The 11,834-nt window shown below is 52.3% G+C and overlaps 1 protein-coding gene across 1 annotated transcript in view; it reads right to left on the bottom strand.

The window, feature by feature from the left end:
- Window positions 1–3,699: 3,699 nt before the first annotated feature.
- Window positions 3,700–11,834, bottom strand: part of C4H14orf132 (chromosome 4 C14orf132 homolog) — a 49,661-nt gene continuing 41,526 nt past the window's right edge. The window contains exon 3 of the mRNA XM_057732644.1: window positions 3,700–5,192. Within this exon, the coding sequence (XP_057588627.1) occupies window positions 4,968–5,192 (225 nt within the window). The 3' untranslated portion in view covers window positions 3,700–4,967. The remainder of the gene's footprint in view (window positions 5,193–11,834) is intronic.

Below are 11,834 nucleotides of genomic sequence, written 5' to 3'. Positions count from 1 at the left end.
TGCACTGTTTTGTCCTCTACCCACCCCACGTCCCCATCCTTCCCCCCCAAAAAAGAGGGTAAAGAAAGGGCTCAAGGTCTGATCTCAGAAGTGACCTGCTGGGGACACCTGGCTGCCGCTGAATTCTCACTACCTGGTTTCCTGGAGCACCTTCTTTTTCCATTCGGAGCTTACGGACTCTGCCCCTTTGGGGTCTCAGTGTTAAGTTACCCAGCCTCTCCTCTGTCCCTCTCACTGCATGACCGAAGCCTGGGGCCTGTGAAGGAGGTGGGGCAGGAGAGGTGGGCCAGGTGAGTAGGACAATGAGGCTCTGACTGCCGCCGCCGCCTTGGGCCAGGAGCACAGCCTCTAGGGCATCTCCATCACGGCAGCCCAGCCCACCCAGGACTTGCTCTGGGGGCAGTCAAAGGGGTGAAGGGGGTCAGGTGACAGCTGGCAGAGAACATGACGCCTGTCCCAAGGCTGGGGCTGGCAATCCGGGGCCCCCCAGTGTTCCCCTGTGAAAGCACAGCACCTCGGGCCAGGCATCTATCTGGAGACCTGTAAGCTCTCCACTAATTTATGGTGTGGCCCCAGATGACCTCCCGAAAGGTAAGGTCCTGACTCCATGCTCTCTAAGGCCTCTTGCTGCTGTGGGCTTCTGAGACGGATGGATACCTGAGCACTGTGGCCCATCCTTTCTAGTTCTTACACTCGAAATCCCTTCTCCAGGACCAGAACAGCCCAGCCTCAGAGGCCTGTCCATCCCAGGAGGCTCGTCACGGAGGGTGTGAACGCAGGGAGACGCGGGGTAACCACCCAGCCCGCAGAGCCAGCAGGGCTGGGTCTGAATCCCAGCACCTCGGCTGTGGGCTCTCAGGCACATAGCCTGGCCTCAGCTTTCTCAACTGAAAAATTGTGACAGTAATTACTGTGCACTTCTCTGTACCTTCGCTCCTGCCCCTGAGGGGTGATTTGAGAAGTAAATGAGATACAGAACACAGCACAAGGAAGGTGCGTAATGACAACAGCAGGAAGAATAATCATTGTTAATAATATCACTGCTAATAATGAGGGAAGGTTGAAGGAGAGGACCATTTGTCTGGAAGGAATCGGGCAGCAGAGCAGACGGCGGCTGAGTCCCTCCAGTCTCCAGGGAGGGATTCCGACAGATGCTAGTGGGCTGGCGGGCAGCCAGGCCTTCCATTTAGAACAAGCTGGAAAATGGCCTGTTGTCTCTTGAGGCCAGTGGTACTAGCCCATCCTCCCTGCTTTTCTCCCTTGGCAGGAGATGATACGAGCATCTTTCTCTAGGAGGTTGTCGGGTTAAGGGAGTCTCATTTGCCTCTTGACTCCGTGGAAAGGGCAATGACAGAGCAGGAGGCCACAGACGGGTCATCTGGCGGCTGAGGCGAATTCCCTTGGGACATGCCCGGCGAAGATGTCCTCCGGCCTGGCCTCTCCTCCAAAGCTCCAAAGACCTCATAAAGCAAGTGGTACCCTGTGTGGTGGACTGCAAGCACACCCCGAGGTGTGGGACACCCACGGCTTGCAGAGGGGAAACGGAGGGGCATGCGGGGTGGGGGTGGGGGGGCAAGTAGAGAGAACATTCTAGCAAATGTAGGACCCCTTCTCTGAGGAGCAGCTACGAAAGAGGCAAGCCCCTCCTTCCTCAGCATGACCAACCAAGCCAGGGTGGGCTCAGAGGCCAGCCTCACCCGGGAGAAGCCGGAACAGGAGCCCCAGGCCGGGGTCTGAGAGAGGAGCACTCATCCCCACCCTGCCCGGGAGAGCCCTGGGGCTCAGTGGAAGGCCTGCGACACGGGCCATCCCCCTGCTGTCCTCATCAGTTCTGGCTGTGTGAGCCTCACCCCTCGCGGGGGGCCCTCTGCAGGGCTCCAGGTCTCGGCCAGAGCCCTTCCGCATGTGTCCCGAGAAAGCTGGTCTCTGGGAGCTCCTCTGGCCACGCAAAGAGACTTGATTTCAACTTAAATGTGCAGTGGGGAGGGGCGGGTAACAAAGACCACCACACCCAAACCCTGGGCAGAGAGAGGGGGATAAGCAGGCTCCATTCCAAGGACAGTCAGAGACTTCCACCTACAGAAGCCAGGGCCGGCCTGGGCCACGTCATGATGTGGGACCTCGGGAAACGGCCTCTGGAGACCCAGGCCTGGTTTAAATGTGCCCCGGAGGTGCCACCCAGCCACTGAAGGCAGCATGGTGTTCCAGAAAGAGGCTGGCTTTCAACCAGATGGTTCAAGTTCAGCCTGCTCGTCACTTCCCTGCTGTGTCGTCTCGGGCAAATTATTCCACTCCTCGGAGTTTCTGGTCCCTTGTCTGTGTATTGGAGCAGTGATGCTCTAAGGTAACGGTAAGGATTAGATCTGTGCCTGGGAATCTGGCACAAGACTTGGACACAAGACTCAAGCGATGATGTTAGATCTCTTGGCCTTTGACTAACATCTGAGACAGAACCCAGACTGCAACAGGAGGGAGAGGGCAGAGCCTCTCGCTGGAAATCTAACACACCCACTGATTCCTGTTATCTGAGTGAAGGTGGAAAAAAATTTCAAAACCATAGGAGATGGAGATGGGGTGACCCTGGGCAAGTCACTGTGATCCGTATGATGCAAAGTCTGGACAAGAAGGTCCCTAAAGCTCCTGACCACCGATGGCCCTGACACTGAAAAGAGAGAAAGACTTGAAAGCTGAATTTAATTGGCATTCATGTCAGGGAAAAGAAATCTTCATAGAGGAGACCCCTGTGCCCAGAAATACCCAGTGAACATGGGGCCCACCAGGGGTGCCCTGGAAGGCTGGAGGCCTCATTAGAGCTAAAAGCCAACCTTTTCTCCCTTCCCCACTCCTCCCCGTTATCAAACATAGAAGCTTCTCGCCCACGACCATCTCCACAGGCCATTTGAGAACAGAGAGTTGCTACCTGCCTCCTACAGGGCTGCAGGCTCCCTGGGGATGGGGGGTTAGAAGGTAAAGAATCAGAGTATTTGGGCTGGAGGGACCCCACGAAGACCCTTGTCTCCCCACCCTGGCTCTGGACCTCCCCCTCGGGCTCCCTCATAAAGACACGTGTCTAAGAAAGACCTTGCTCATGGGGCAGATGTCAGGCCTTGACGGAGAGGAGTTTGCTGGAGAAGCCGCTGCGAGGATGTGCACACAGCGGCCACCACCCGGCTCCGCCTCTGGGCTGGTCCTTCCTGCAGACGGCAGGGCCCGGTCAGCTATTCCAGAAGGTCCAGGCAGAAGGTGCCACACCCCTTCTCCGCAAAGGTCACGCTCGCTCTCTGTGATCATGACCTCTACTTGAACTGAAGCACATGTGGATGGATGCCAGGTGGCAGTGACAGATGTGGCCAATAAGAGCTCTGCGGTGCTGTCTGGAGGCCGGGCTGGTAATCCTGTTACCACGGCAGCTCGGTGCCAACCTCCCACAGACGAGTGGCTGCCTCCGGTCAATTAAGATGTCCGTTTGCCTGTCATCAGGAACACTCAATTCTCCTGAGACCGTGGTGACAAATTCAGCCTTTTTGCAACTGTCCGCAAATATGCATGAGGGCTTCTTTATTAATCATTTCTCAACCACGGAGGGGCAGTTTACGCCACCTATTTTCTTCTGTACAGTGCAGGGAGGAAGCAAGAGAAAGCCACTCCCGGCTGGTAAGCAAGCGAGCCCCGTGTCCGAGCTCCTCCCATTCCTGGGGGCACAGAGAGAGCTGTCTCGGGAAGGGGGGCACTGTGCCATGACCTTTGCTAAGGAGGGAAGAAAAGTGAGCCCTTTCCTATACTGATTCCCCCAGCACATGGGTGCAGTCAAAGGCCAATAGCACTCTGGTCTTGATGAGCGGGATCCCAGGCTTGCCAGCCTCCCCAGCCACTGACTTTTAAGCATGTCAGGAAACTGACTCGGGCAGACCACATTTACACCTGCAAGAATGCACAGCAGCCAAGCCCAGTTTAAGGTGTGGGTGTCTTAACGCCCTGCCCACCCTGCACACAGCTTGAAGACCCTTTAGATATTCTCCCCAGGGCAGCTGAGAAGGCAGGAATCTGCTCAAGAAAGGGCTTACCTGGGGTAGACACAGCCCTGAGCTGACACTCAGGGAATGTCCCTCCTGCTCTGATCCCTTCCTGAGACCACAGGCAAACAACGCCCCTCACCCTCCCACCTGCCAATCAACGAAGTGCACACACCTCATCTCTAAAGTTCCGTGATTTCTCAGAGAAGAAAGAGCATCTTCAGTGGGTGGCCGGAAGAGTTAACCGCCTGGCAGATCTAATTTTTAAAGGCACCTTCTCCTCTTTTTATGAAGACGAGAAAGTCCCTCCAGCAGATAAAAACCACCCCCACTACCACCCCTGAAATCCAGGTCACCGAGAATTCTATCCTTGGGTTTTACAAGGGGCCAGGTGTCTGGTTACAAAGATGTCATTTCCAAGTCAAAGGACGAATGTTGTATGATACTTCAAGTGACTACCACCGATATCCCGAAGGGCTGAGTGGGAAACCAGATTGGGGTGGGAGCCCTCAAGTCCTGAGGGCTGCCCTCGCCCAGGCACCCCGTACACCAGGGGTGATAAGTTTACATAGAAACAAGACACATAAGTAAGTATTTAGGGCCAGCAAGGGATCATCCAACCATGTCAGTATTTTAAACCAAGCTGGCTGTTCCCTCCGGTCTCATGGTCATGGAATGCAGTCTCAAGAATTCCCCAGGCTGCTCCTCGAAGGCTTTGCCCTGTCGCGCCTCTGGGTGCTGGAAGCCCAGGCTCTCATATCTTCTGGGTCAGCTGGAGCCCAGGGCAGAGTATTTGAAATCAGGGCTGCTTGGGGAAATTCCAGACACATGGTGGCTCCCCTTGGAGAGGCTGTGCGCCTGGTCAGAACTCCTGGTTCTAGAACCTGGGTGCAGCCAAAGGCCAAGAGCGACAGCCCCCCAGCGCAGGGTGGGCCGAGCCGGAGCGCCCGTGGCTCAGAAGGTGAAGGCATACACCACCCCCACCACCACAATGTTCCCCAGCGTCGCTATGATGGCGATCCACAGCAGGACGGCATCGTTGGAGGACCGTGGCGGCTCCTCCGGCTGACCTTGGCCGTTGGAGGCCGTGTGCACGTTGGTGGAGGAGTTAAAGAGGGAGTACTCGGTGCTGAAGTCCTCGTTGGGCGAGTCCATGAAGGCGCCTCCCATCATGGGCAGCTGAAAAGAAAGAGAGAATTAACCAGGGCCCCGGGGGCTGGGGGGCCACCCGCAGGGGAGCAGCTGCCTGGTCCAGCAGCCCCACGCAAAGATACAGCACCTGACTGAGCTTTGCTTTGGGTCTTTTAAATAAATGACAGTGCATATTTGCATCTAGAAAAATGAGCATTCACAGCAACCATATGAGGCAGTCACTCATGCCCACTTTGCAGATGAAAACACTAAGGCCCTAAGCAGCTCAGCAGAGGACTTCACGCTAGCTGGCAACTCACTGAGGCTTACAGACCCTCCCTCTCTAAATGCCAGGCCCCCCATGACAGCACACATGACCAAATGTCTTTATTCTTCTCCTGACTGTAAAAGTAATATAGGCTCAGCATAGAACATTAAGAAAATACAAAAGAGGAGGCAAAAAAGAGAATCATAATCTCACCAGTTGGGGATAATCACTGTTAACACTTTGAAATCTTCCTTTCCAATCTTTTTTTCTTATGCGTGTGCATGCATGCGTGTGTGTGTGTGTGTGTGTGTGTGTGTGTGATAGAGAGAGAGAGAAAGAACCTTTAAACATGGTGGTTTTATATTCTTGTATCAAAAAGCCTATCAAAATATTGTTTTACAGTTGTATAATAGTCTATCACAAATACAAGCCATGATGTAACCATTCCTCTAGAACTGGAGATTTAGGAATTTTGATGTTTTCCTATGATAAATAATGCACTGGTAACCATCCTTATGCATACACTTGGCTATACGTACACGCTTGCATGTGCATATTTATTTATTGGACAGACTCAGATGCAACACTTCCCAGTCAACACGTATGATGTTTCAGAGCCAAACTCCCCAGCAGAGTGACTTGAACTCCCAAGGCCTTGCCTTGCGGCACACAAAGACGCCGGCGTGTTTGGTCCCCAGGATCAGAGCTTCTTCCTTCCATTTGTAAAACCTTTTGCTCCTGAGACTCAGGTGGGGGTAGGGTGGAGGACGTGGGCTGCTCAAAGGGAGGGCTCGGCCCTGGATACAGTCCAGAAGGCCAATGTCCAGGCCGTCCAGGCCCTTCTAGACCCATCCAGAGGCTGACACGCCTTAAACCCCAGGGTTGGCTCTGGCAAATATTAGGCTCATAATAAACGTGTTTTTTTTTTTTTTTTTAGAACTTTTATTGGGATACGGTTAACATACAATAAACTGCATATATTTAGAGAGTACAATTTGGTATTCCAATCTCCCAATTCATTACCCTCCAACAGTCCCCGCTTTCCCCACTTGGTGTCCATATGTTTGTTCTCTACATCTGTGTCTCTATTTCCACCTTGCAAACCATAGATTTGTACCATTTTTCTATAGTCCACATATATGTGTTAATATACGGTATTTGTTTTTCTTTTTCTGACTCATAGTAAATGTGTTTTTTAAATGGCACATGAATGAATGAACATTAAACAGTTAAGCCTTCCTTCAATACACACTTATTGAGCTGCTACTACTATCAGCACAGAGGCCCAGCTATGGTCAGGGAATGTGCTAGAGATTTTAAAATATTCTCATTTAATCATTCAATTATCCTGCTGGAGCATAACATGGTACCCGCATTTCAGATGGGTAAGAAAAGGTCAAGGCCACTGCACTCATCTGTGCTGGGGTCAGGGCTGAGTCGGGTGTGTCCGGCTGTGGAACCAGGGTGCTTCCCGTTCTGTCCGCAGCCTCTCTGACTCCAGGGTCAGACTCAGTACTGGGCCCGGGAGATGGAACGGTCACTGGCCCCAGGGGCCACGCTCCAGCCGGGCATCTGTGTACTGCCCAGGGGATGGCAGGAGCAGAGCAGGGACCGCCTCTCTCAGCTGCTGGTCTGACTTGTATTAGGGACTATTAACCAGGGGCCTCCGTTCTAGACTCTGCGGACAGTGGTGAGCCAGACAGGTGAGGGCCACACTCCAGCTGGGGATGAGAGCAAGGAAGGGAAAGAAGTGAGAAAGAGAGGAGGGCGGGAGGGAAGGAGTGAAAAAGAAAGAATACCTGCAGGGAACGCGAGCCATCGGAGAATTCACACACACGCTGCTTTCCGGCAGCTCTGTGCGTGGCCTGCTCCGAATCTCAGAGGCCTCTTTTTAAAGGATGCCCATGACTGCGTCAATGGGTGCTTCCGAGCACCTGCTTGGGCTGAGAAGAGCAGCCTTTGCCGGGCTCCTGCTCAGAGGAGCTCGGCATTTCATCCGTAACACAGCTCATCCTTTATGTCGGTGGGGACCTGGCAGCTGTCAATCTGGGGCTGTAGTGATAGGAAGAGGCCACCAGGGGGCGCTCAGGACAGGCCACGTGTTGATCCTTGACGGGGCTGCTGGTTACAGGGGGAGTTCATTTTGTGAGAATTTATCCAGCGTTGCATTTATATACGATTCCTTCTTATATGTTTATCAGAGTCAATAGTATTTTAAATTAACATACTTAGTACATATTAATAGATAGGATGACAAACACAAATTCTATTAAAGTATTCTATTAAAAATACAATTAAAGGACTTCCTAGGTGGGGCACTGGTTAAGAATCCGCCTGCCAATGCAGGGGACACAGGTTCGAGCCCTGGTCTGGGAAGATCCCACTTGCTCTGGAGCAGCTGAGCCCGTGAGCCACAACTATTGAGCCCGTGTGCTGCAACTACTGAAGCCCACGCGCCTAGAGCCCCTGCTCCGCAACAAGAGAAGCCACGGCAATGAGGAGTCCACGCACCACAATGAAGAGTAGCCCCCGCTCTCCACAGCTAGAGAAAGCCCAAGCGCAGCAACGAAGACCCAACGCAGCCAGTAAAACAAATAAGTAAATAATAAATTTATTTAAAAAAATAAAAATACAATTAAAAGTTTAAATAAGAGAACTGTGACCTCCTCTTGCCCCCCAGTGAGTGATGCAGACGAGATGAGCTACAGATGAACCAGGCACATCCGTCCTAAGGGGGAGCAGAGGCAGCGATCTGCTGGCCTGCAGTGAGGGGCCCGGGCTTTCCCATTAAACCTACACATCCTTTGAATCTCAGCCAATGGCCCTGCCCACTATAGCCCTCTCTCCCAAGTACGCCCCAGACCACATCCTCCCCTTGGGGGCACCCACCCCAAGGTGCAGGTCCCTCTGTGTCCCCCACTGGCCTGGAAACTCTGAGGGGGCAACAGATAAGTTTATTCTCATGGTGGAACTCCTAGAGTCTTGCCCACGTCGGGCGCACTGTCTGATGAATCCCTATTGATTGACGGATGAGTGAAGCCCACCCTCAACTTGGACCGACAACGCTGCTGTCTGACTCTGCCTTTCCGACTCTGCCTTTCCAGCATCTCTCCACTGACCCCAGCCCACCCTGCGGGTACCCTTTCCTCCTGCGGCCCTGAGACAGCACCGCCCTTCTCTAGGGGAAATCGGCAGTGTCTTCATCTGACCCGGCTGCAGGGAAAGCATCACTCAGGTGAGGCCACAGACACTACCGGCTGGTGGCCTCTTAGAAAGCAGGGCTTGGGCCAGACAGGCAGCTGACTTTCTCCCTCCCGAGCAAGCCTGGACTTTGAGGCTGGTTCTGTAGCCCCTTCCTCTGGCACCCCTGCAGCACTCCCCGTCCCTGGAATTAATCAGATGCCCCTTATTCTCTGCCCAGCAGCTGCTTCAGCTTCTCCTTCCTCCCCCAGGGCCCTAGTTTTTTGGACAGATGCCCCCCCTCGACTCCACTCTTCCATCCTATTGAGATCTCTGGGTGTAAGCCTGCTCCTCCCTCTCCTGTCTTCAAGGCATATGTGGGTTCAATGAGCATTTTCATTCAAATCACTGGGGAAAGGGGGGGGAGCACTGGACAGAGCCTTTGGTGGGGGGAGGAGAGAGCAGCCCCCAGGATGATACAGCCCTGCTGCCAACCTGCACGGGGGCTGCTGCCCTCTCCCTGCTTCCCTGTGGGTAGTTAATGCCCTGTGTTGGTTTCCTATGGCTGCTGTAATAAATTGCCACAAACTCAGTGGCTTAAAACGACACACATTTATTATCTTACAGTTCTGGAGGGCAGAAGTCTGACTATGCTCATTATACTGGCCTCACGTGGATCATCTCCCATCTCAAGATCCTTAACCTTCATCACGTCTGCAAGGTCTCTGGCCACATAAGGTGGCAACCACAGGCTCGGCTAATTGGAGGTAGGTCTCCCACCACCCGGGCAACTCTTGAAGGCAAGGCCATGGCCCATGCATAGCACGATCTCTCACCCCCATGTGTAACACAGAAAAGGTGACAATACAACCGTGTGGAATTAATGAACCTGAAATCAGCAGACGGCCTCCCACAGGCTGCACCTCATACACCCGATCCCAGAGCTCCCCCGCGATGGGACAGCTCATTCTCCACAGTGAGCCCCTCTCTGCCCTGCACCTCAGTGACGGACAGCTCAGCACTGCCAGAGGTCACGGCCCAGCATTTGATTCTGCTGCCTCAGAGGGTGGGGGGCGGGGTGAGCTCTGGGATCAGAAAGACTCAGGGGTGAATCCTGCTTCATTACAGATAGTACAGCTGAGCGAATCATTTAACCAAATCGCCTCCATTTCCTTCCCTGTAAGTAATGGAGATAATACAGTGGAACCAGTAGGATTCTCGCACGCAGGGAATCAGATCATATATGATAAGTAAAACGCAGCACCAGTCACTCGGTCGCTCCTAATATTCTTTCCTTCTCTTGTTCGTGTAGTAATTTGAAACCGAGAGTATGACATGTTTCTCTTATTCAGCTGCTTAAGCTAAATTAAAGCAAGGTAATTGGGAACCTGGCATTTCCAGTTGTGTGCTTTTGTGCGATCAATTAATCAGATACTCATCTGTGATTGTACAGATGGCCCTCCACACCCCCCAAATTCAGCTGAGGCCGGCTGCTAAGAGATGCTCAATCCATCTCCTCAGGTTTGTTGGTTTTAATGTTTTATTTTCCCTTGTTGTAAAACAGATTCTACTTCAAAGTGCCGGTTAAACATGAAAATAACTTTAAACAGCAAAATCCCAAGAATAGAAAACCAAAAAGGTCAGCCTTAATTCCACCATTTGGAAGTTGGGAAGATTTGATCAGAAACTGAGTCCCGGTAAGAATGAAGGAATGATGGCTGAAGTCACTTCAGAGGCAGGTGATGGCAGAAGCCTCTGGAAGGTCTTTCTGAAAGGCCCTCCAGCCAGCCCAGTCTAATTTTAGCTACTTTGGGGAATGACCTCCGGGTGTCATGCCATTATTCAGATGAGCAGCTGGGCCTTCTCACCCCTGTGGGCAGGTGTAGTCACTGGACCCCTGAGGACGGGGATGAGTAGTTTGGATGCGGTTAAGGCTCAGAGCAGATTTGAGGGTGATGATTCCCAACTTCAAACACTAGGAGGTCCATTGTGCAGAAAAAGTGTGGCCCGAGGAGGCAGAACAAGAGGAAAAGCCTCCTCTTATTCAGTTAGACACTAATAATCGGAAAGACACAGGGTGGGGTGGGGTTGGGAGTGGGGGTGGGGGACCCGTGTCCTCGTCAGAGATGACCTTGTCAAGATCAGAAAAACTCTTCTTGGCTTGTTGAAGAGGAGATACCAGGACAGAGTGTCAAGGTCAATGGCCAGTGTTCAAGGTCAATGTTATCTATACAGGCTTCCTGACCATCACTGCCAGGAAATTTCCTTGTTTTCCACAGTATCTTCAGTCCCTAGAACAGAGCAGACACTCAAAACATATTTGGTGAATGAATGAATTCATCGGCCAAGAATCCTGAGGGCAAGCTGAGATTTAGGCCCAGAGCCAACATTTCCTTTCTGTGGGACCGAGACCCACTTCTTAACCTGAGGCTCAGGTTTTTCATTTAAAAATGGGGAAAATACTATAGACTGCCTCAAAGAAGAAGGGAGATGCTGGGAGGCCCTTACGCTATGTGAAAAATGCTTTCTGGGGGAAAAGAGCGAGTCACAAAATAAAGTCAGTTACCATCGCTGAAATTAAAAACACGCCTAAAAATAATACTACGTATTATGCATGGATCCACATATATGTAACATACAGACATGGACTGTGTATATATCAGCCAGATCTACAACAGCAGCTGCCTCTGAGAAAGGGGAAATGGGGGGAAAGAGACGATTTTGTTGGTAATATTATAAGAAAGGATGAATAAACATGATAAAAAAGTGGTCTATTCTGGTTAGTAGGCATATGGATATCTGTTACTTTTTGGTGTTTTAAACTTCATAACATTAAGAGCAAGGCTTTGAACACTGGAGAGCCTCACACATGAGATGGTTAGGACCAGCCACCCTCGGAAGCCAAGATGATGCCCAAGCCCTCGGGGTCCCCATCCTTCAGTGTTGGGGTTCCCGTGTGGCATGTGTGGCCAAGCGTGGTTTGGAGGGCCTCCAGGAGGGTGTGGCTGTCATGGACACTGGGGCACTGTCCTCCAGAGTCCACACGGTGCTCCATGGAGGTGTGGCCTCCAGGTCCCCATCTGTTCCTGCTGAGGGGATGAGGGTTACATAAATCTCCCTGAAGCTGGGCCCCTCCGGGGGAACGCACAGAAGATGCTTTCAAGAGGAAATCTTCAAAGTGCACTCACCAGAGGTGGCCCAGCCAGACACTTTCCTGAATAATGAGCACCTTTCAGAGGAGG

Source organism: Hippopotamus amphibius, chromosome 4, assembly GCF_030028045.1.
Source record: "Hippopotamus amphibius kiboko isolate mHipAmp2 chromosome 4, mHipAmp2.hap2, whole genome shotgun sequence".
Taxonomy (NCBI): Eukaryota; Metazoa; Chordata; class Mammalia; order Artiodactyla; family Hippopotamidae; genus Hippopotamus; species Hippopotamus amphibius.
The sequence above is the reverse complement of the archived record's forward strand: the minus strand, read 5'-3'. Positions and strand labels throughout refer to the sequence as shown.